The following is a 25,078-nucleotide window of genomic DNA, read 5'->3' as shown; positions in this document are numbered from 1 at the left end:
TTTCTTTCATCTTTGGCCCGATAATATCAATTATTTGATTTAAGAATCATGCGCTATGCATCAATGATATGAAAATCGACAAACACTAAATATAAACATTTTTTTAATCAAAACTAAGTCTAAATTGGAAATATTAGAACAAAATTGAATATGGATATTATAGTAATTTTTGTAACTTCATTTATTTTTTTTGTCTCCTAAATTTAATTTAATAACGTGTACATCAGATGGGTGAAGGACTAGTTTCTCTCGAAAACATGTTCTTTTTAAAACAGGAAGATTGAAAACTCTCCCACTTCCATGTAGTCTGAGATTTTAAGCAAGATTAGGTGAATAGCGGTGGCTGAAATAAAAAAAAATCACACAAGACAAGAATGATATTGATTTCTTTGACAGACAAACCCAGTCCAATAACAGAAAAATACTAGGTGAAAGTCATACGGATCACAATCTTATCTCATGGATGGTGGCTTTCTTTTTCTTTCTTTTTTAATTGGCGCGAATACCTTGTTTTTTGATGAGATTGGATTAGTGTGTGAAAGTCAGTCCGAAAAATGAACGATCTGATTCAACAATAGAGTGAGTATAAAGATTTTATAATATATATACTCAATTTATCCTAAAATTAGCTTTTGTTTATTTCAGCCGCTATTCACCCAAAATTCGATTCAGATCAAATTTGCCCATAGAGAAATCCTAAGCGCACAAACAACATGCAACAACGGTCAACACCACGTGCCTTCCTATGGTGCAACAAAGAACCTCACCAACTGCCGCTGATTGCTGCAACTCCACCAGGTCATCGCCCGATCCCGATCCACGTGATGGCGGAAACGTCTACATCCCTCCATCTGTTGATCTAATAATAGTGACAGATAAAATATTCCAACAACCAAGTCTGAAATAAAATATTCCTACTAGTCTGAAACACATTCACGGTTCAAACCTGCATGTTTTGCTCTGTCAGCATGGCCTGATAGTGGAATTTTAATGAAAGATCCACAGTAATTATTAACACGAGATTATCTTAGAAAATATGAAGATATATCACCAACAACTTCTTGTTATAAGAAAAATAACAGCGACATAATAATTCGGTTAGTGAAAACACTGCAAGATTTGGGGAACAATCACCACGATAAAAGCCAACCACAAGCAACAAGTAATTTTAGGGCCACAGTTCAAGTGGCATTATTATAAGTCAAAAGATTACATTCTCAAAACCAAAACCAGGTTGACATTATTGTACCGTGATAGGCTCTGGCCTATCATTTACAGCTTCTATTCCATAAATAAGGGTGCAATTTACATTAATTTAGTGCTAACAACATCTAGCCAAGAAACGGAAGAACTCCTTCATTCTTCAAGAAATATACAACAATTGCCATTATAATGATGAATATAATGATCCGCAAGCTTGATCCTCCTGCAGCTAAACAAGAAACAAAAGAAAGTTCCTTGATAAGAAATGAGAGAACTAGTATGCCTTTTGTTGTGAAAATAGTAGAGCAATAAGTCAAGAAAAAGGGAAATACCAGAAATGGTTTCCAGTCAATACAACCTTTTTTTAAACCAACAAATTTCTCTTTGCATAATCCATCACACTTCACATATCAAACTAATTTCCACCGAAGGTCAATTGAATGCCTGACTTTTCAAAAACCCTAGGAGCATTAACTGCTTCTGTTTTGAATATAGTTCCTTCCTTGTCTTTCCATGTCCAACATTCTAGTTTTCTCTAAACAATCCTTGATAGTAAAATACTCCAGGCATTGGGTTAATTCTTGGTGAATTACCGCTAACTTGTAACCATAAATAATGTAAAGAGTAAGTTTTGACACGATGATACTAGCACATAAAAGTCATCACAGAAAAGTCCCCCAATATTTGGCAGCATGCAATTCACTTTCTGAGTTCACAATCCACTCATACCAAATACTTAGTTCACCATATTATTTGGGCAGAGTCATATTGTGATTGCCCTAAATCAAAGTCATGGAGAGATTTTAGTCTCTGACTAGTTACCAGGTCCATAAGGCAGCCATTGCAGAGCCACCAATGACAGGAAGAAAAATCTGAATCTCAATGTACATACCACATTTCTTGTCCTCAACTAGTGTCACCCTTGCACTTGAGTCCATAGATGCAGAGACCAAAGCCCTGTATTCCAAATAACACATGCTCAACTGCCAATTGTCATCCCTAGATGAAAATGACTCAAATAAAATGTTGATCTAAGTGTACATGGAGACACAATGGTGTCTTCTAACCTTGAATCATGAGAGAATGTCAATGCTGTTACTATGCCAAGATGTGCTTTCCTAATCATTGTTTGAATACACATATTGGTTGAATTTATAAGTATCACATCTCCTTGAGCCGTGCCTCTGTCAATCAAACACAGGAGATTAGAATATATTTTAGTATTAAAGTGCTTGCTATTGAGCTCAAGGACCTCAAATAAAAGGTGGAGATTCTGTACATTGCAAGAAACTTTCCATCAGGTGAGATATTAAAGGAAGAAACTGGTTCACGGAATACATGCTTTGAGCTCACTCTCTTCCATGAGCTTGCGTTCCATGTCACGATACTTGAACCTTTGTCTATGTAAAACAATATTTATGATGATTACCATGGAACAAAAATATCAAAGAGAGCACAAAATACTTGGCTTTCATAATATTCACCTGTAATTGCCGCAACATACAGAACCTGAGTCTGATCACTAATTTGAGAAAATCTGCAGGAGGCAAAAATCTCATCCTGGAAGTACAACACAATAAATCCAATTAGCTCAACACTCATTTGATAGAAACATAATATTTATTAGAAGTGCCAGCCACGAATTGCAAGACTATAAGTAACCTAGATTAATTGAGTTAAGGGTTCCCTGAAATCTACTTTCTATTAATTTGACTGATATGATTTTGATGGTACCCAAATGAATTCAATAACAACACTAAATATCAGCACAAAGGTATTAACCTCTTTGACATTAAGTGAGGGTCAAAGCAGTTTGCTAGTAGAAAAAGAATTCAGTCAAGAACTAATCATCGTTTACAACTTACATTTTCCTTTGATAAAGAGGCAACAGCCATTGATGAAGTTACATCCCAGACTCTACCAGGGCCACGACCTCCCAATGAAACGAGAAATTTTCCATCAGGGCTGCAACACAATTAAGCTAATCAAAATAAGTAAATTCTTCATGGTAACATCTTTACTTCAGAAATAGAACATCTAATTTTTCCTAATATTACTGCCAACCTGAAACACAGGTCCTTCAAAGACGCATGGGCTTGAGCCTCGTTGAGAATAATTTCCATGCTAGGCCACTTGAAAACCCTTAAATTGCCATCCTGTACCACACCAAAATCAAAGCATCATATAGCATATTATCTTTAAAAAAAGGATCCCTGCTCTCTTCAATAACATTATAACTAAAAATAAAGGCCTGGTTATGGAAATTTCAATACTTCGATTGGTAGGTAAATGGCCAAGAGGCAGGTCCTACAATCTGACATTGAAAGATAGAGTGGAGGAACATAACTTAATCATCACAAACTATATCTACATACCGTTCATCTAATAATAAAATAATTAGAAGCTGGAATGCAACCATCAGAAAACAGTGGAAGATAAGGAAGAGAAAAAATTGACCCAGAAACTTGCATCTTTCATGCAACTTTCATTTGGTCATATAAACATGCAGTCAGGTGTTCTGTACGGGAGCCACTTAAAATGTGTTCTGTCCACCAGCCCAGGACTGTAGCATCTCCGCTATAAAATGTACTTTTTCCTTGTCCTTTTAACTTAAATATTATATAAATTGTTTCGCACCCCTGTTTTCATCCTTCCCTCTCTTTTACTGATGGAATAGACAGACACCATAGAAACAAGGGGGGGAAATCATGGATGCCCTCTAGCTCTAATCTTGAAGGGAAGCCAAAAACCCAGTTATTAGTCCACTGCATGCCATAACCTTTATGTTAGACAGTAGGTGTTGATGCTGCATTCCTCTTTGGCCAATTTGGTTCAGAAAATCCCTACCAGGCCTTTTATCAGTCTTATATAGATTATCAATGCCTACAGACAGTTTTATCTTTTTGTAAAAACCAAGGAAGAAAAGAGTTATTAGCAGATTCTCAAGTTGCTGGACTGCGTTGGAGATAAACGAGTTTGATTCTTTTAATCCTTTACTTTCTACATGCAGAATCCAAACAGGAAAAGGAAAACAAGAACAAAATAAGGCAATATCTTTTAAGCATGTATTCCTTGTGTTTAGAATGCTTCTTTGCTTAATGTCATGCAGTGATTAAAATTAAATTTAACAGAAGGGAATGCAAAGAATCTCTCTACCTCTCCGCCAACAGCAAGCACAGAGCTGTCACTGTTAAAGACCAATGCTAATTGCTGTCCAACATCTTCCAATTGTGTCAATACTTTTTCAGACGATTTAAGGACCAATTTATGGTCTTCATTGTCCTCGACTTCATCCCACTCAAAAAATCTGCACAAGGAAGACATAATAGTAAATTGATTATCCTTTTTTGGTACCAGTAAGGGTGGAAAAATTCTTAAGAGTTAGGCACAATGGCTGTGATGTGTATTGAAAAAATCAGAGAGTAAAATAAACACAAACAGCAGCTGCACTGCATTCAAAACAAATAATTAATGAAGTTTTTGAAATGCTCTTGACTGGATAAGAACTGCCTTGTATGCAGTATATATAACCTCTAAAAATAATTCAAAGCAATTGGAGAAGATTCTTCTTGTAAACTAATTTGTTTTATCACCTCCACAAACATAAAAGATAGCTAGCAGCATACTAATTCTTATGCTAGTACAAAAACACTACCCTCTCTAAGCATTTTAAAACACAGCAATTTCATCTAGCCATAACACAACCCACGAGAAAATCCTATAAACGCTCAGCCAATACATAATGTAACAGTAAATGATTGAAAATCTCATCAACTGCTTTAACAAACCCCAAGTAACCTCCAATGCACTCCCATCATGGACCTCCAAACATGAGCTTATTATACCTTCGTTTTTATCCACCTTGAGCTCAAGGATTTTGGTCTTAAGAGGTGATTAACACAAAAATAATTACTGCCAGATCAAGAAAGAATTCCTCCTTTCCGCAACCCACATCAAATCCAACAAACAAGAGAAATCATTTCTTACTTTTTCTGTAACTTTCCAAGCACCTATTCCATTCAGACCCTTTGCTTTCTTAGACATCCACTCTCTTTGATCCACACATCATATTGAATGCTTTCTGTGACATGAACTTTCACACTGATATACCACAAAGAGCTTTCTTAAAAAAAAGAAGCAAATTAAACCCCAGACCAACCACTTCTAAAAGGTTTTTGTCTTAACCCATTTCTCTGGGTGAACAGCCTTGGATTTTTCCCATATCAAACTCTTTATGACCTCAAATCAACAAGCAAAGAACAGGGCAAGGGAAGCTGTGACATTAAGTATAACTATAAGAAGGGTTGATTTCAAGCAGTCATCAGTTGGCAAATCCACATCCACATAAGAACTATGGGTTATGCCGCATTTGAAAGTAGATAACATGTTCTGCACCTTTAGATGCATCTTTCAAAAGAAATTATGTAAAGCACCAATGCTTCTAGCTCTCGTCATCTTTCATGTAAATCCAACCTCTATACAATCACTCTTCAAATTACATTGACTCTTCTTCATTCCCTAATTACACCAACTCACCTGTGCTAGAGTAAAATTATGTTTGCCTAGTGCCATCTGTGCTACTTTCCATAGCATCCCCGTTACAGGTCCTAACTCAATATTCTCATTTCTCATTCCATCAGGAATCATAGACAAAGGATTCGGAGCCAAAGTGGGAGGGATGAAGGATACTAATGGTGGTGTATGAAAATCTCTTGAAACCTAGCACTTAATGCAGCCTTTCAGAAAATCAGCAGCGTCGCTGGTAGATTGCCATTTATAAAAAAACAAATAAAAATGAAAGCAATAAGCTCAAATTCCCTGAACTAGAACAAAAATAAAAGGAATGTACTAAATTGGCAACCTTATAACTAATATTTTCTTTTCGACAGCAAAAGCATAACTAAATATTTTCTTTTCGACAGCAAAAGCAGAAATTAAAAACAAAAAGAAAGTGAGTACCGGCAACTATTCGGCAATGCACAAATAAGTCCGTCTCCACCGGGGTGAACCACCATTCTATAGGGCAAATCAGAACCAAGATTAAGCTTAGCTACCTGAAACACAGCACTGAAATAAATACATTTACAATGAAATTACCAAATCCAATTTCGATCACCTATCGATAATTGAAAAGATAATTAAACATGATAAACAGATGCGAATTTTTATCAACGTACGGGCTGAGGAGAGAGAGAATTGGAGGAGAAATCGAAACGGGAGAGAAGTACAGCGTTGGGGATGCCGCTGCGGCCTTCACCGCCACCGCCGGCCAAAACGACATAGTATTCATAGGAAGAAGCAGAGGCGTGGGTGATCTCCTCCCTGTCCTTGTCCTGTTCCCGTTCATGTTGTTTAGAGGAATCGTGGTCCTCGTGACGGAATTTAAGCGGAAGCCAAGCAGCTGAATATAGAGGGACGCCGTATTTTTGCAGGGCTGGAGGATCTGTCTCTTTCTTCTTTCCCATTGGAATTCGATAGAAGGAGTTTCTTCACAGTGTGTCGTTAACGATGGTTGTGAATCAGATCCAGCTGCTAGGAGTGATCTAAATAAAATAAAAGGTAAGCAAAATTATTAAGTATTAAGGATAAAATAAAAGGCTATCATGGAATTCGTAATTTTTTTAAAAAAATTTAATTCTTTTTTTTTGCGGTAATTTATTCTTAATTCAAGATTAATTGATTTTAACTTTTTATAAAAGCATATAATTAAAAAAACCAAAATAAAATAACTCCAAACATGAATATAGCGTGCTATAAATTTTATAAAAAATATATTTTGATTCTCAAACTTCAAAAATAACACAGATTATATAATTTTAATATATCAATATTTTCAAATTTAATTTTAGTATAAAAATTTATTTTTATTATTTTTTTAGTTTTTAATTGAGAAAAAAGAAAGAGAAGTTGTCAGATACCTACAATAAAAAAAAGAAACATGTCATTGACATTGATTTAGGCCATCAAAACGGATAATATTTGTATCAAATGATTCCGTTTGATAAAAAAAATTCATATTAAGTGGTTTTTTTTACATTTAAAGTTCATGAAAAAATAAATTTGAGCTCGGATTGATTTTGGTTTTTGTGGTATTTTTTGGGTTTTTTGAATTCATATATAGGTTTATCATGGTTACTATTATGTTTTTATAGGTGTTTTAAATTAAAAATAAATTGAAAATAAGTTTTGAGTAAAAATTCTTAAGCACTTGATTTTCCAACAATTATAGTGATTAGAATTTAAACAAATCGCATTATCTGATTTTTTTTTCAAAAAACCCAATTGCATACAAAGAATAGCCCAATCACGCGGGTTATGACAAAATGGACGCTAGCCTAGCCTTTGCTTTCCTTTTTTGTTTCCTAATTTTTTAAAAAAATTAATGGTTTTTTATGGTTATTTCTCTAATTTTTTTTAATTTATATTTAGATTAGCACCTATTATCTTTTTAATTGTGTTTAGAGAGCCACTTTTAAATTATGATTATTTTTTTAGTTATGCATTTAAATTTAAAAAGTTTTTCTAATTTATCTATAATTTTTTTTTATTTTTTATATGGATGAACTTTATTTTTGAAAATAAAAAAATGTTTTTAGATAATATTTCTAACATGTGCATTCTTGCATGCTGCTTTTCTCCTCTTTTATTTTATTCAATCAAATTAATTTGTATTTCTATTTCTAATATCGTTTGCTTAAATAAAAGAATTATTTTAATAAATAAATTTACCAAACACAACCGGATAAATTTCTTGTCTTTCGAGATTTAATATCTTGATCTACACATCTCTCTTGATTTTTCAAGTTTTATTTTTAGATATCATTAATAACTTTTTATTTATTTATTTACACACATAGTTCTCAATTTATTTAATTACATTCATAGAGATTTTTATTTAAATTTAAATTTTTAAAATTACAAAAATGTGTTGAAAAAACTTGTATATATAATTTTTTTATAGAAAATAAAAATATCTGACCCGCCTTGTTTTTGTAAAAATATATATTTTTTAATTAATTATTTTTTTTATTTTTATATCATTTTGATGTATTAATATAAAAAATAAATTTATTTAAAAAATATTATTTTAATATATTTATTAAAAAAACACTTTAAAAAACAATTATTATTTTAATAACAAACACTATATATATATATATATATATATATATAACAACAGAGACGCGTGAAGGGATTAACTCCCTATTGGGAGGATGTTAATCCCTTCACGTGTCTATCTATTTCTTCATGTTACCATCATCCTGCCAATAGGAGTTAATCCCTTCACGGGTCTCTCTTTTTACACACACACACACACACACAACAGGAGTTAGTCTCTCTTTTCTTTTCGTTTTTCCAATGCACTGCACCAATTAGGTGTAGATGATGGGAATTTTTTCTTTAAAAATAAATTATTTTAGCTGTTGTTGGTTGCTAAGCAAATGGTCGAGCACCTGTGGATACAACAAACTTTGTTAAAAGAAATCTACGTTTTAATGCCTGATAGGATCTCGAAGAATTAATCCTGTATAATAGCCTGGGTACCTTGGAGAAACAATGGCGTATTGTATGTATGGTCTCTATATATGCTATAAAATAAGCAACTAGCATGCTGCTTTGACAAAAAGAAGAAAGACATGTTCTGTCAGAAAAAGAAGAACAGGGAGAAATCTGGGAGTGAGCAAGACTTTAAAGTCAATCCTCACTGTTGGAAAATAAGAAGACATTAACGTTGAGAAGATAGCATTTTTAAGATTGATAGTAGAGGGGATGGGAATTGTCCTTTAGTAGAACCCTTTTTTATGAATTTTTTGGAACCAATTCTTCCGTAGAATTCAATTGAAAGCATGTACTGAGCTGTAATCCTTTTTCCAGCCTCATTATGATACATGTGCTAGTTTGCCTAGTTTCTGGCAAACTCTCGCTTGATCAAGCTGGTGCATGAATGCAGTGTCAAATGTTTTCAAAACTTGAGCTCAAGATAATGCCTGCAGGCTATGGATGCTTGAACTTTGGAAGCATCACTGCAGTGTAAGACACATTAGCATATAAGATGCCTAAGAAATACTATATCAAGCATATGCAATCACATTAAAGCTGCTCAACACAAAATGCTTATCTTTGCACTTCTGATACAATTGATGTTTTTCTTTGTCGAATAAGAAAATAATAGTTACAATTCTCTCATTATCACACATTGCTCGATGATTGACCCTTCATTGTTGATGAGAGTGCAGCCACAGCTTCTCCAACTGTCAAATAAAGGGTGTCAGGCCCCATGATATCACGGGCATCATCGGCCCTTAGTAATTTTTCCAACACTTCCCCCACAGGATTCACCAACACAAGCTGCAATGTCAATCATAAAACAAAGTATTATCCGCAGGAGCAACTAAAAGGCAAGACAATTGAAAAGAAAAGGCAATTTAGATGCCATGCGCTTGCCTGGACTCCCTTATTCTCCACTGCTTTCTTTAAATCCTTAAAGAGTGAGACTCCACTTGTGTCGATGGCGCTGACAGCTGAAACAAGTACAGAGAGTATTTCTATTATGATTTTTTTACATGGTGGATAATCTGCCATGCTTCATTGCAATTATGATTTAATGAGTTAATGTAGTCAACCAGAGCAGGAAATGGTTTAATATCAACTCCACCAATACAAGCTCTAAAAAAATCGGCTACCCTCATCTCAAATGCGCAAGTTGTAACTTTTAATTATCTATAAAGCTTATAGTTGGAAAGAAGAACAAGGAAGAAACCAAGATTTTCTGTTTCTAGAGAACTTGTTAATTTCTACAAAATGGTAGCAGTGAACTTACCTGACAGGTCTAGGATCAGAAAATGAATGCTTGACTGTTTCTTTATGTCTTCTTCGGTTTCATATTCATTTATCCATCTCAGAATCCTATTACATATTTAAAGAAAAGTCACCCTCAAAAAAAGAAAAAATAATAAAAGGAGAATTATTAGAGTCGTGATGGGAAGTGCAGGTACGCTTTATGAGCTACTGAATGCACAAACAAACCTTTCTTTGAGGTAGGTTGTATTAGCAAAGTTGATTGGAGCTTCAATGCTTAAAATGAGGAAACCAGGGATCCTCGTAGCATCCTTGTAATGATGAAGATTACGGAATATATCCGTCCCAGGTATGTTTCCCAAAATCAGAGTCTTTGGCCTTGTAACTAGAAGAAGGATCTTGAAAATTGATATTGCTACCTGTTCATCAACAGCATCATGGTTGTTTTGTATCGTGAATAAACATGGAAGGAACAAAGGCTTTCGCTTAATGCATAGAAACGGCTTAAAAGTTAAATCCTGATTAACAAGTCTTTCCTGTTTACCTTTTCAAGCCTATACAGGTTTAGTTCCAGTAACATTATCTAAAAGCTGAAAACTCACCGCAATGGCAAGACCGTCCTGTACAGAGATAAAAATAACACCAAAGAATGCGCACAGCATCACTACAAAATCAAATTTGTCGATCTTCCATATCTGGCAGGCAGCTGGGAAGTCTATGAGGCCAATTACTGCTGTTACTATGATGGCACCCAACACAACATTTGGTGTGTATTGGAATAGAGGCATTAGGAAGAGGAGTGTCACCATAACTGTCACTGACATTACAACGTTAGAAACTGCTGTTTTGGCTCCTGCGTTGTGATTGACGGCGGACCGAGAGAAAGCGCCTGAAATTCAAAGTTTTGTTAAGAATACTATATATGCGTGTCTTATATATGTTTCAGGCACTTAACAGCATGGCAGAAAAGAAAGCCTAATAGAGTAAATGTTAGGACCTGTTGTAACATAACAGGAAGTGGCGGAGCCAATTACATTCATAAATCCAATTGCCATCATTTCCTTGTTACCGTCAACCTGGTAGTTTTTTAAAGCAGCAAAAGTCCTTCCCACTGCTATGCCTTCCTGTTTGAAATAAAGTTGAGCATGAGTAAATGCACGCTAACTCTTCTTTCTAACAGATACCATAAATTCAAGACACTATTTGAAGGTCATGTTGTAGATTTGTGGTTATGATACTAAAAGTTCGCAACCTGCTACCTCGATATTTTCATTCATCAAATGTTGCAAAACTCGACTTTTATTACAGCAAATAATACTTGATCAGTCAATGAAAATATGTTACACACCTGTCATCCTCATAGGAATTCTGATAATGATTCCCTCGCATTAACAACACGTTTCATTAAGTTTACTCAAAACAGAAATTAAAGAAGTTTCGGTCAATGACAAAAAAAGAAGATTTGAAAAGAAGCTGTCTTTCAAGAGTCATGCACTGTGTAATACACCAATAGTTACTGAACTTGAAACTTCAGGTCATCAGCCAACCTGCCTAGAAAGCTTGGTTTAAACACAAATTGGTCCATGTATTGTTAGCCCATTAAACTGGCAGTAGCTTCCAGATAGTCTAGCTATTATTCCAGAACATGTGAAATACAATTGCAATGCAGACCAGCTCTATCCCCATTCCCCTGATCGTTCTTTCAAGTTCAAAAAATACAGATTCCTTCTAAACCGCATAAATGCTACTGAATGTATGAAAAATAATTGCAAGACAGGTAAAACAAGAACTTACAGTGAGGGAAATAATGCCAGTAACAAGGCCGGTTTTAATAACCAGTCCAAGGTTGCTTCCATGAAAATGCAACATGTTCCATGAAGGAGGATTTAGCCCTTCTTGCAACTTACCAATCTAAAAATAACAGAAAGGTCCAATGATAAGCAACATCTTCCATGAAGGGGTAATTTATTCGCGTGGGACCTAAAACTTACAACACTGATCCCATGATGCTGTGCCTTGAATGCAAAAACCAGGATAGTAGATAGGATCACAGACACAAGAGGGGCTCCAGCTGAAACCCAAAACAGCTTTGGTTTTCTCATGCTCTGTGAGGCACACGTTACCATGTAAAAATTCAAACATATATCACTGTAACAAAGAGAAGGTACTGGAATATTTACTGTTTTCTTCCTCTCTTTTTTTTATCATATCAGAACATGCACTGGAATATTTATTTAAGATAAGCCATTCTATGGTTTTGAGTTTTCAAAATCTTAGAAATCATTATTTGCAAAGGAGCTGGTTTGTGCTGAAAAACATTAGGCCCATCCATAGATTCCGGCCTATTATCTAGTCCATAGGTTGTGCCGAAACAGACCTAAACCAAGCCCATTTAAACAATCAAAGAAAAAAAAAAAAAATAGGGTCTCGTGTTTCATATCTTTCACTAGTTTATATTTAAATTGTCACGAACTTTAATTTTTAATGGAATGACGCCACCGCTATGACGGCAAAGAGTATCTGAATGCTTTTCTACAAAAAAGGAGGGAAAAAAAGAGAGTATCTGGACACCATATCTCACTGTATAAGAAAGACACTCTGCTGCCTGTAATGAAATGAACTAATATGACCGGTATACAGTGACAAGAGGCCAGAGAGGGTGTATGATCTTATGGTCATAAGAGAAGATACGAGGGTGCTTCTATTCTAGCAGAAAAGAACGACTCCAATCAATGATAAAAGAGGGGGGCAAAACCAGGGAATATAGACAATAAAACCGTCTCTGCAATAGATATTTTTGGAAAAATAGAAACAGAAAGTGATTCTCACGGCGGTTTCAAGTACTTGTTGACAGTAAATACTATGCATTTAATAATATGTTACTTCAAGACAAGGAGAGTGGAAAGAATGACATACGACGTGTCTAGCCAGTAGAAGGAACACGAGGAAGCAAAACCCCATCAGTATCGTTTGCCATGACCACTGCACAAACATCATCTATATGGTGAGAATTATCCACTCAAATTGTAGTACGGTACTAGGAGTATCAAATCATTAGCTGGGATTTTGTCAAGTTAGACGTCTTTTTGTAGTTTTTTTTTAGTTAACGTAAATTGCCCTCGGTTACATGATGGGATGGTCCTTCCCGTACTTTTTAGAGTTTGAATCTGAAACCTTCAGATGATTATTACGCTTTAACCATTGTACTGTCTGGCATGGTCTAGCTTTATGTAGTGATAAATATTGAATGGGGAGCTGAAATAGGGAAAAGCTTTGGCTAATTTAGCAGCTTGAACAATAGCTCTCCCATCTAAGGTTGTTGTTAGGTGGATTGATTATGCTATAAGTATAATTTCGATTGGTAGAATAGTGGGAACCTCACCTTGCATAAATTAGGAGGGGGTTCGACTTCTTTAATTAATTATATATGCTTGTGTTTTGGTGAGGGGTAAACTAACCAATTACCTCATTGATATTGTGGAAAGCAGAGCTCAAAACAGGAACGAGTCCCATTTTTTTGGTGAAATGAGTGATTCCAAGGAGGCTTTTTAGTTGTTGGAGAGAGACTATGACAGCAGCTCCAGCCATGAATCCAATTAGAATTGCCTTGGAAAGAAAATCGATGATGAAGCCAAGCCTGCAACCATTCAGGCCAACACAGAATCAGCACTTTCAGTCGAAAATTAAGGGGGGGAAAATAGGAAAGAAGGCAAGAAAACTTACCTTAACAATCCTAACGAAGCCTGGAAGAGGCCAGCAAAGAAGGTCGAAGAAAAGGCTAGTTGAAGAAACAAGAGAGGGTCATTGATAGGAGATACTTCTTGCCTAAGCATTGATCCCAGTATAAGAGAAGCAATAGAAACTGGTCCTACAGCAAGGTCCCTGGAGCTTCCCAGAACAGCATACACAAGAGGAGGAACAAAGCTAGAATCTGCATTTTTTTGTTTCAAGAAAAAGAAAATTCAATCAAGCAGTATTGTATATAAATAGTAAGAAGAAAAAAACAAAGTAATCAGAACTATATTTTACTCACAGAGACCCACTATGGGAGGTAGACTTGCAAGCTTAGCATAACTGATGCCCTAAAAAGATGATTATACAGAAGGATCAACTTAATGGATAAAGATGTTTTATAATTACAATCTTGTTCAAGATTTAGGAGAAAAAAAATATTTGGTTGCTGACCTGTGGAATGGCTAAGCTGGCAATGGTAAGGCCGGAAACAATATCAGACTTGAAAAGCTTGAAGCTGTAATTAGGACCCCATTGAAGAATGGGAAAGACATACTGAGCTGCAAGTATCCATTTCTTGCCCAATGGCTGTCTTTTGAATTGCAGCAGAGGGTCATCAGGGAAGAAGGTCTCTTTAAGTCTACTCTTGAGCTTCTGTATGGTGCTCCTATGGGGTGGTGGGACAACCTTGTGCACCTCCATAGGTGTTATTTCCAGGCAATTATCGGGTTGCATGTTATTGCTGGCGTTAGGCTCCATGGCATGGAGAGGGTTTTTGTTTTCTTGATGTGGTTTGTTTGAGCAATGCCTCTACTTTTATAAGAGTGTGCACCCTATCAATCAAATTTCTCTAGACCGCTACCAAACAAAGTACCTGTCTCCAAGACAGCAAGAAAAGCTATGGAGAGGAGAGAGAGGTCGACTCTTGACGAGAGCCTTATCAAACAAGCATTCTCTGATTGACGACTCATTCAAATTGTTAGAATCCCTATGAACGGTCCGCATATGTTCCGAATTTCTAATCCTGAAGGGTCATAACGAAAGGCTGGATGAAATATTTTTTTTTTTGGATTCGAGAAAACCTCATTCCCTGAAAAACGCATTTTGTTAATCTAGTTGAACGAGTAAAATCCCGGTTGTTCCAGACTCTTACAAGAGGTGTACGCCCTGACTTGAACTCGAGACCTGCTGTGCAGATTTCAAACCTTTTATCATCATGCTACTTCCCTTAGAAACCTGGATGAAATAGGTGTGCACGAAAAGCTCATTTCTTTAATTATTGGGAAACTGTATTTCCAATTATAAAAGGAAATGAAGAGATGACACCTGATCACAGGGTGCTAAATAAGTTCTGGTACCGTTCATTAACATTCTGGTTGTAAGAATGGAAGGCAGTCAAGCTATTGGCACATGTATAGCTATCATATACACACATTTCTGAAGGAATTTTACCATTATTATACCATGATGAAGTTTAGATTACCGTCATGAAAGAGGCTAATGCTACTAAAACTTTATCCTAAGCATGCCAATAATTAACCAACCCCGTATTGGAGTAATGTTCTAGGTTTATAATCTCGTTTCATTTATATTCAATGTGCTTGAGTTCAACAAGTTTGATCAATCAATAGCTTTGAAATAGTAACTTTAAAGTTAGATTCTACCATCTTTTCTTCCTTTAATTTGCGATCAAAACTTAAATCCCAGCCTACCAGATTTGTGTCTTGAATTTATATCAGTTTACTTATTTAAATTAACCGTCCTTGTCTGGCAAGGTGATGGCAAATGTGGGTTTCCGAAGTTGGAATATTCCGAGGAATATGCTGCCTCCCCCGGTCATCAGTTTTATTTTCGTTTCAGAGACGGCGCGCTTCTCTATAAGATGGTTATGGATTTTATGAGGATGGTTACAAGTCTTTAATACAGTACAGAGATGGGTATCCAAAATGAGAGTCAGTGTGCATTCTGTACCACTTAGACCCGAGTTGCCAGTTGCCAGTTGCCACAGATGTTGCTGTACATTACACCAAAAAATGACCCGTTTCTAGTTTTCTTTATCCCCCTCCCCTCCCTGTTTTTGCACAAGTTCTGAGAATTGAAACTAAAAACCTCGTCGAATCTTGAATAGACAGTCCATGCTTAAACTCTTGCATTTATGAAAATTTTTTAGTCATATTAAGTTTTGATTTACACGATAAATTTACTCTGAACACTTTTTGCTGCTGTTCGTGGTCCTAATGGAATTTAGCTGCAAAATCTTTAAGGCCCTCTTGTTGTTGGGATGGCTTGTTAGCCACCGCTCCTGCATTTGTTTACACGGCCACGGCAACGGCAAAGGCAACTGGAATGCCAAACACACAACACTGTACAAGAACAGGTGCTCTACGGTATGAAAGAAATCCCATCATTCCAAGGCCAAGTTGAAAAGATTATAGAAATAAATAAATAAAAAATCAACATGCAAATGATACCAGCAGGCAAAAATCCAACGCGGAAGTGGCTATTTATGTCACGGAGTAGGGAATCTTCATACAGTTAATTACTCAATGGATCAGCGTACTATATTTGTCCCGCTTTTTTTTTCACAGCTCATGCCATATTTGTTTTGTCACAGGAGAGGTGTGCAGTGCAGCATCAGCTGAACAAATGCTGGTCAAAGGTAATCACACTGAATTGTTATTTGGTAATGTGATTTAAGGGTTTTTTTATAATCTTTTTTAATTGAAAATGCATTAATCTTATTTCTTTATATATGTTTTTTTTAATTTTTGGCATTAATACATTAAAATAATTTAAAAAATAAAATTTTAATATTTTTCCAAGAAAAAACAAATTAAAAAATACTTTTAAAAACACGTTGAATTACAAAAACACACCTCCATAGCACAATCAGGCAAGAAATACTATTCATAGGTTAATAGGCTGATATCAGTGGGGTTCAGGTTTCACTTGAGAATCCAATGAGCATAGTTAGTCCACTTGTTTATGTTTAATGCTTAAGCTTTTTCTATACTGGTATATTGATTATTATTAGCTAGTATGTGAAAATATCACAAGTGGCAATTTGGACCCACCAAAAAGTGGTTTGACCTTTCCGAACCAGCCATGCAAGGGAAGTCCCGCACTAACTGCCAAAGTATAATTATAACTAGCACCATTATTTGCAGAGTTCATAGAATGGCCACTTTTGAACCATAACTGTGACAAGAGATAAGCTCGGCTTTGGATATCCAAATCCTCATCAAATCTACTCTTTTATTTTCCCATACTTCGAGGTTCTCCCGCACTTACTTTCTTGTTCGAACTCGAGAATTATAGGGTTTTAAAGAAATAAAAGGATAGAATGGAAGAAGAGATTGCAGCAGAAAAGGAAGTAATCATTTGTTGTAGAAAGGAATGACAACGCGAGACACAAAGTTAAGGTGCAAGTAAACGAATAACTAATCACGCGCTTTGTTTGAGGTGCTTATCTTCTTTGTTCTTGCATCTCTCTGAATGAAGCGTGAACTCAGCTCAGGCGACGGGCCATTTATCTTTGAATGATTATAGTATTTTTTGGATGATTAGGTTTTCTTTGAATGATTTAAAGTTTATTATAAATATATATTATGTAACATTGTTTTAGTGAAAATAAAACTCTTCGCTACTATGAATATAATTATATTACTTTTATGTTTTTCTAGTTTTTTTTTATTACGGTGTTCATCAATAATCTACCTAAAATTGGATCATGGTCAGTGCACTTACATTTTAGATAGTGTACAATGATCGTGGATTTGTATGATTATGATGTTTATATAGATGGTTCAGGGTCACGCAATTATCAATAATTTACAAGGCTGGTATAAAAATCATCAAATCGCATAATTGCTAAATGCCCAAATAGCTTTAGAATAAATTTTAATTTGACAGTAGATTCGTGACTTAACAGGCAATCATGTCTGGCTCTTCCCGAAACATTATAGGTGAGATTTCTCATTTGTAACTAAAAATAAGAAATTGGTTTTTTACAGAGACAGGGGAAGTGAAGAAAGTGAAAGATTCAAGCTGCCAATGTGCAGTCTAAGGTCCTAATTAAAGACTTAATAATTTCACAATTAGCAACAAGCTTAGTTATTGCCCGATCATCCTTGAACCGAGCTCCAAAAAAAAAAAAACAGAGAGAGAGAGAGAGACTGTTCGTTCGGCTGGTGCAAAACCATTCAAACCCCACTGTATCGCAATGATATGTGGCATAATCTGAATTCGAGTGCTGAAAGAAATGGCATGTGTTAACAACATGGGCTACAAGTTCTTTTGTTCTCTGGTTCTGTAACCTTTGATCAGAATTCAATCGCCACTATCTGAACAATCCCTTCTTTCTTTCCTCTTGCAACGTGTTCTAATAGTGAAAATTCATCAAGTCTCCCATTAACCGAAAACAAAACAAAGAAATTTCCAACCACTCGATTGTTGGGAGAGGGACCTATAAAGAAATGAATATTCAGTGAAGCCTGTGTGAAATGGACAGCCACTTAAAAGATTCAACAGAATAGATCACCACCATTATCGATCGCTGCTGCAGTTCTATCATTAACACACATACCTAAAGAAAATTTCCAGACCATGCATCATTGCACCAATTTATTGGAGCTCATACGAAGGCATGAAAGACATGCCTTAATTTCTTCTCGACCACCACCAGTCATTTGTTATCTAGCACAAAAGATCTTTCGCACCCAGTTCTACTTTTTCAAATATAGTTGACATTGTTTTGTTTTCCCTTTCTTCTTTCATATTCGATCATCCATCACTTTGCCCTCCGAAAGCATATGACATGTCTTTGCTGTTTCTAGAGGTTTTCAATATCGAATTAAAGAAAACTACTACTTTATATATAGGGACAGGACCATAGCATTGTATAAAAGACTGTGCTTTGCTGCCTTTATTTTCATACATGGATTCCTGTTCCACGAATTCCTCCACAGGATATCATTGGGAAAAGAGTTCTACACGTCTCCATAGCCCAACATCAACAGCAAGAAGGTCCGATAGCGACTGAGGTTATCCGCGCGCGCACATTATTTTTTAGGAAGGTCGAGAAAAAAATTGTTATTTTTATTAGGCAACAATTATGAAACTATAGTTGGTTTAAAGGCTATCTAAATGATTTAAAAAACGATGTGTGATGATGTGCTGTAATTTCTAAAATTATCAGTTAAGGTTATTATTGTCAGTAGCAGTTTAAACTGCCAATGGCTAGCAGTTTAATTGGATGTCATGATGACTAACGGTAATGACGACTACCTGTATTTGTAATCGCCTACTTGTAAAAAAAGCATCTTGCTCAAATTGGAATGCAATTCCATGTCACAGAAAAATTCGATATTAATTTGATAATTATGTTGGTTTACTTGAAATTAAGTATACTTGCATGAGAACTTCTCAGCTTATAAAATTGTAATAAAAATGACTAGGCTAATGTTGTTTTTAAGGTAGTGTGCAGCATGATCTTAGTATATGTTGTATCATTTCAAGAATATGTTGTATCATATAAATTTCATAAGCTGACAAGTATCATTTCAAGAAAATGACCTAGTTTGTGTTCTAATCCAGCTATTTTCAACTCGTTTTGTTACAATGTTAATGATGATTTAATCATATTATAAAAACTACATTATAAATTATTAAATTTACTTGAAAATATATAAAATAATTTTTTTAGTTTTTTTTATTTTTTATATTAGCATATAAAAAACTATCAAAAAACACTATAAAACATCATTTTAATATTTTTTAAATAAAAAATGCTTTTAAAAACATAAAAAAATAAAATTATGCCAAAAACACACTTAATTAATAAGCGAGAGTCTCGTGAAACATGGATTGGTGCCAAGAAATTGAGGGGATGAATAAAACAATGATGAAAGAAATTAAAAAAAAAAAATTCGAAAGATACATGCAGTAAGGAAAAAGGAAGACCAAACTAAAACTGAAAAATGGATTCTTAACAGTTAGGAATTCCAGATTGTATTCTTCGTGCGAGGAATAACGATTGTATTCTTGTAGCTAAATCTAAAAGTTATTTTAAATTTTAAGTTTTAAAAATAAATCAAACTCCATTCTTACTCTTAAAATTTAAATTTAAATAAATCAAACTCCATTCTTACTCTTAAAATTTAAATTTAAATAAATCAAACTTCATTCTTATACAAGAATATAGCACGTGTTCTTTTTACTTGTCAAGTTTGTATAAGAAAAAATAACACTTATTCTTGTATAGGAATGAAGTTTGAATTAATTAAAAAAAAAATTTTAAAAAGTTGAGATATCATATATGACTTGCAACCCCGTGCTATTTTCCTACCGTTATTTCCCCAAAGTTGTCTCTATTATTCTACTTTGCAAAAAAAAAAAAAATGGAATCTTATTAAATATTTTACACCACATTTTTTAATAATTAATACTTCCTACTGCCATCAGTAGACCATTGGGTGGGCGTGCCGGAGTGGTTATCGGGCATGACTAGAAATCATGTGGGCTCTGCCCGCGCAGGTTCGAATCCTGCCGCTCACGTTTTTTTTTGTCTCGTTATTTTCTACTCTCTCTTTTGCCCTGAATCTGAGCATCGTATTTCACTATTTCCTCGGGAATTAAGAGCGGGTTAATAGTGGAAATCATCCCAGTATTTTTAATTTCTTTTAAAATCGATCTCCATGTATTTACTTTTCTCAACGTGGAACTTATATTCACCATTCCATTAATGGATCAGAGCCGCCCATATCAATTGAAAAGGAGTCAAACAGGCATTTTATTCAATTAAAATAAAGAAAGATATAAGAACCTTACTTGTTAAAAAAATATTAAAAACAGAAGGATCAGAATAATTTTTCGAAAAGTAAAGAGTAAAAAATGAAAATCAGTGAAAATCTATTTTCGATGTACATCGCCGGTATGGATTTTGGGGGGTGATTCTTTAACGCATGTATGCTGGGCCGAGTACAGGGCACAACATTTTTAAGTGGGTCGGATTTGGGGTTTGTTTAACGGGCCAGAATCCAGCCCATTTTCATCCCCGCTCCTAACCCATACTTGAAACTGGATACCCATAATGACATGGAGCCCTTCAAGTAAATGCAAAACCCTAACAAAACCCTAGGACCTAAATCTAGAACCTTCTGTTTCTCTCTAGAGAAACTTGATCCCCAATTCCTTCCTCCCCAACGGCAATCCAACCTCTTGTTTTAAAAGGAGAGATCTGCAGCTGCAACTTCACTCTTTCATTTTGCCAGAGTTTCTTAGCAAAAGAAAAGAATGGCAAGGCGCTTGATTCCCACTCTTAACCGCGTCCTGGTGGAGAAAATTATCCCTCCCTCCAAAACCACTGCTGGTATTCTTCTCCCTGAGGCATCCACTAAGGTAATTCATTTAATTTTGGTTCTCCTATATCTCTGTCTGAATGTGTTTCTTTGTTAAATTAAGATTAGAGTTAAACTAAGTGGGTGTGATGAGTTTTGAATGAAAACAGCTTAACTCAGGGAAAGTGATATCTGTGGGTCCTGGGTTGAGGAACTCTGAAGGGAACACTATCCCTCCAGCTGTGAAGGAAGGTGACACTGTGCTTTTGCCTGAATATGGGGGCACCCAAGTCAAGCTTGGTGAAAAAGAGTATGTGCCTTATTCATAATGATTTAAAGTTTTGTTTTATGGTATTTTTTTTGGTTTGGTTACTAATTTATTTTTGTTGTTGTTGATCCGTGTTGGTGATTTTTTTTCTCTTGCAGGTATGTTTTGTATAGGGACGAAGATATCTTGGGCACTCTTCATGAGTAGAGATTAATTGTTGTCCATTTAATGTATTTTTTGTTTTCCTGGGGTTATGATTGAGGCTTTGGGGTTAAGGCACTGCCTGGTTTCTATGGATGCAACTGTTAACAAATTGGGGTTTTTAATTGAACTGATGGTAAAATGCTTTGGAATATGAGAATGGCAATTGTTCATCTCTGTTCTTTGCACTACTTTTGGCTTTAATTACTTCGAAACAGAACCGAATGGGAATAAGTACATAACTGATTCAAGTATTGGAATTTCTGGTGTGCTATAGTGTATTTCTTGTGGAAATGGTTAGCTTGGCCATGGAGTGTGACTGGGATTTTTTATGTAGAGTTTGGTGGGCTTGTTGATCTTTTAACTCCGTTGCATGTTGCATGTTGCATGTTGCATGTTGCATGTTGCATGTGTATAGAAAATAAACTCATATTTGGTTGAGAATAAATTTTAAATAATTTTTATATGAAAACCATATAAAAAATTGAATATTTAGATTAAGTATTTATTTTAATGGTAAAATATTTCACTTAAAGCACAATTAAAATGAATTTACATATTAGAATTGATAATAAAATTTAAAATAAGCAGTTTGAATTCACCTAGGATAAATTGATAAATCTTGATTTTTGTATGAGTCGGTTGATGAACACTTTAGAATTTAAGAATTTTATTGAAACTAGTTGATGGATTGATTGGATCAATTTGACCTTATTGAACGTTTAAGTTGCTAGTGGAATTATAATGATTGGTTTATATATATATATATATATATATATATATATATACATACAGCTTGGTTTTAATTGTAATTAATTGTAAAGTTACAAGAAGATTTGAAAATGTATTACATACGAGTTATTATTATAAGCAAAATAATTATAAAATCATTAATTATTAATCATACTTTAATTTATGATATTGTAAATTTATATTCTAGCATAGAAGTATTTATTTTTATTTTCACAGCACTTAAACACAATTTTGTGAGTTGTAGAGATATTATAATTTAAATTGTATTGTACCCTGTACTAAGAGAGTTGTGAAAAACAAAATATTCTTCTAGATTTTCGAGAGTTGGGTAAAAATTCTCAGTACTAGTAATAAAATTTCATCAAGATAGAAATCTTAAGATAATCGGATGAGAAAAAATCTTGAATGAATAATCTTGAAGATATATATATATATATATATATATATATATATATATATATATATATATATATAGAGAGAGAGAGAGAGAGAGAGATTCATCACTAAAATTTTGACAGAGTCTTTTCTATATTAAAAGGTTCTAAATTATCGATAAAATCATATTACACTTTCAATTCTACTTCACATTCCAATCCAATCATTCTAGATCTCAACCTAATTAATTGTCATCAATATAACATATCTAATTCAATAACATGGGATTTCATCAGTGCCGATATTTCTTACATTGATTAGTCGATCTCGAACAATTAGGTAACCAATAATGTTAGTAAAGATTACTAGTATCAGCATGATTACCACTGGTTAAGTGAAAAAGATAAGTTGATTAACTATTCCGGGTTGAGAATAGTTAATGATATCAATGAGTTACATTGGTATCGACAACTATTTTGGGTGTGATTAGTTACTCCAAGTAAGAAGATTAGTGATGTCGATGATTCTTGACATCAGCAACTTTGATGGTGAACCAGATATGAATAAGATTTGATAAGCTATTATGGGGAAGAATATCGGCATGTGAATGTAATTGATTAGTCTAACTCAACATTGAGAGATTAATGATACTGATGAGATTCGTTAGTATCGACAATTATCTTTTAAAAAAAATAAGAGTAAAACTATTGATCAGTTATTTCAAAAGAATGAGATAAACTAATGATATCAAGAGAGGAATATCTTAGTATCAAGTGAGAATTGATTTATAAAGAAATGGAGTTTGAAAATCGTTGAGTTGTGTCGAGATTTCCAAAATGAGATAGGACATTAGATGTATATTAATAATAGATGTATATTGATAATAGATGAAAACTGTATATTGTAAAAGAGATTTATGCCTTTAAAACAGCAAAGAGGCCACCAGTCCAAAAAAAAAGAGGAGAGACAATAGAGAAAATTCAGTTAGAAAGAGAAGTGTAAAATTTAGAGGAGCTAATAATGCTCCGGTAGCCATATCTCTGACATCCACTGTTAGATCATGCTGATTTTTGGATATGTTGTTCTTCTCACAATCTTCTACTGGAGGGATTGGAAAGCAATTCGTTTGATAGAAATCATCATTGGCAATTTCCTGAAAAACAAAAGAAAGTACACTTGCAAGGCAGTTTTGGTTGCCGATCAATTTCTCTCTCTTACACCGTTGGATTATGTCTATTTTTTCATATATGGTGCGCCTATATGTTGCCTCTATTCTGGACGGTGAAGATCGGAAACACACGCTCCAGCGGGGTGTCGTACATGTTGAACAATAGCCTGTTCATTTTTAGGTTAGTTCGTTTGTATTTAGAACTAGGAAGATCGAACCGTTGGATCATTCTGATCTTGTGATATATTGTGCATGATTCTAAGATGTATATTCTGATTGTTGGGTTCTAAAACAAAAGCTAAGGTGGATGAACTATTGCCTTTCGAATCTATTGCTAGTTTTTTAAATTTGGCCAAAACTAACTATAAAGTCAAAAGGCAATAGGACGTCCACTTTAGATGTTATTTTAGAACGCAACAGTAAGCATATAGATCTCATAATTATGCACAATATATCACAAATTCAGAATGATCCAACGGTTAAATCACTCTAGATCTGAATAAAATCGAGCTAACATGAAAATTGACGAGCTACTGTTCAATATGAACAACACATTGCCGGAGAGTGGGTTTCCGAACTCCACCGTTTAGAATGAAGGCAACATCTAGGCGCACCATATATCAAAAAATAGACATAATCCAACGATGGAAGAGAGTAAATCGGCCGGTAACCAAAACTGCTCTGTAGGTGTATTTCCTTTTATCTTCTAGGGAATTGCCGATGATGATTTCTGACAAACGGGTTGCTTTCTTTCCAATCCCTCCGATCAGTTAGCAGAGGAGTGTGAGAAGAACAAAATATCCAAAATGCATCACGATCCAACGGTGGATGCCAGAGATATGGCCATCGAAGTATTATTGTCTCCTCTAAATTCTGCACTTCTCTTTCTAGCTGAATTTTCTCTATTGTCTCTCCTTTTTTTTGTGTACTGGTGGTTTCTTTTGCTGTTTTAAAGACATGTTTTACCTTAATTATAATTTTATCCCTTATTTATGCTTTTATAATTTTGTTTTATTTTTCACGTAAACTATCTGGTTTATTTCTATTTAAATCTCTAGTCTTTACCGAGCTTCGATTGAGATGAGATCTTTAACTAAGGTAGGAAAACATATTAATAGACTTTATGCAAAATTGCATCCCAATCCGATGATTGGATTTAAAGCTATGCTTTCTAATGTAAAATTAGTTAGTTCATGACTTTTCGTCAACAATTCAGATTTTCTTGTTCAATCTTCGCATAAA

The 25,078-nt window shown here is 34.6% G+C and overlaps 3 protein-coding genes and 1 non-coding gene across 6 annotated transcripts; 2 read left to right on the top strand and 2 right to left on the bottom strand.

The window, feature by feature from the left end:
- Nucleotides 1–1,118: 1,118 nt before the first annotated feature.
- LOC133706085 (SEC12-like protein 2) lies at nucleotides 1,119–6,760 on the bottom strand. 2 transcript variants are annotated; one of them, XM_062131614.1, is made up of 10 exons: nucleotides 6,381–6,760; nucleotides 6,163–6,257; nucleotides 4,360–4,510; nucleotides 3,268–3,359; nucleotides 3,069–3,168; nucleotides 2,688–2,763; nucleotides 2,483–2,603; nucleotides 2,271–2,387; nucleotides 2,096–2,160; nucleotides 1,119–1,432 (listed from the first exon to the last, which is right to left on the bottom strand). In XM_062131614.1, the coding sequence occupies exons 1-10, from the start codon at nucleotides 6,666–6,668 to the stop codon at nucleotides 1,332–1,334; spliced, it is 1,206 nt and encodes a 401-aa protein (XP_061987598.1). In that variant the 5' UTR covers nucleotides 6,669–6,760; the 3' UTR covers nucleotides 1,119–1,331. The 2 variants fall into 2 exon arrangements, with proteins under 2 accessions (XP_061987598.1, XP_061987599.1); XM_062131615.1 differs by having other exon boundaries at nucleotides 1,119–1,426.
- A 2,508-nt stretch (nucleotides 6,761–9,268) lies between these two features.
- Nucleotides 9,269–14,671, bottom strand: LOC133704704 (probable sulfate transporter 3.3). 2 transcript variants are annotated; one of them, XM_062129628.1, is made up of 13 exons: nucleotides 14,188–14,671; nucleotides 14,036–14,084; nucleotides 13,726–13,933; nucleotides 13,468–13,639; nucleotides 12,919–12,984; nucleotides 11,994–12,107; nucleotides 11,797–11,913; nucleotides 11,000–11,126; nucleotides 10,605–10,891; nucleotides 10,231–10,421; nucleotides 10,025–10,110; nucleotides 9,649–9,725; nucleotides 9,269–9,552 (listed from the first exon to the last, which is right to left on the bottom strand). In XM_062129628.1, exons 1-13 carry the CDS (start codon nucleotides 14,491–14,493, stop codon nucleotides 9,394–9,396), a joined length of 1,959 nt encoding a protein of 652 aa, XP_061985612.1. In that variant the 5' UTR covers nucleotides 14,494–14,671; the 3' UTR covers nucleotides 9,269–9,393. The 2 variants fall into 2 exon arrangements, with proteins under 2 accessions (XP_061985612.1, XP_061985613.1); XM_062129629.1 differs by lacking the exon at nucleotides 11,994–12,107 and having other exon boundaries at nucleotides 14,188–14,670.
- A 5,536-nt stretch (nucleotides 14,672–20,207) lies between these two features.
- TRNAS-AGA (transfer RNA serine (anticodon AGA)) lies at nucleotides 20,208–20,289 on the top strand. The gene has a single exon. It is a non-coding gene; the product is annotated as a tRNA-Ser (tRNA).
- Nucleotides 20,290–20,852: 563 nt separating this feature from the next.
- On the top strand, nucleotides 20,853–21,800 carry LOC133704857 (10 kDa chaperonin, mitochondrial-like). The gene is made up of 3 exons (XM_062129873.1): nucleotides 20,853–21,132; nucleotides 21,242–21,381; nucleotides 21,498–21,800. Exons 1-3 carry the CDS (start codon nucleotides 21,028–21,030, stop codon nucleotides 21,544–21,546), a joined length of 294 nt encoding a protein of 97 aa, XP_061985857.1. The 5' UTR covers nucleotides 20,853–21,027; the 3' UTR covers nucleotides 21,547–21,800.
- Nucleotides 21,801–25,078: the final 3,278 nt, after the last annotated feature.

Source organism: Populus nigra, chromosome 10 (assembly GCF_951802175.1).
Source record: "Populus nigra chromosome 10, ddPopNigr1.1, whole genome shotgun sequence".
Classification (NCBI taxonomy): Eukaryota; Viridiplantae; Streptophyta; class Magnoliopsida; order Malpighiales; family Salicaceae; genus Populus; species Populus nigra.
Note: the sequence above shows the minus strand (reverse complement) of the source record. Positions and strands in the feature narration are given on the sequence as shown.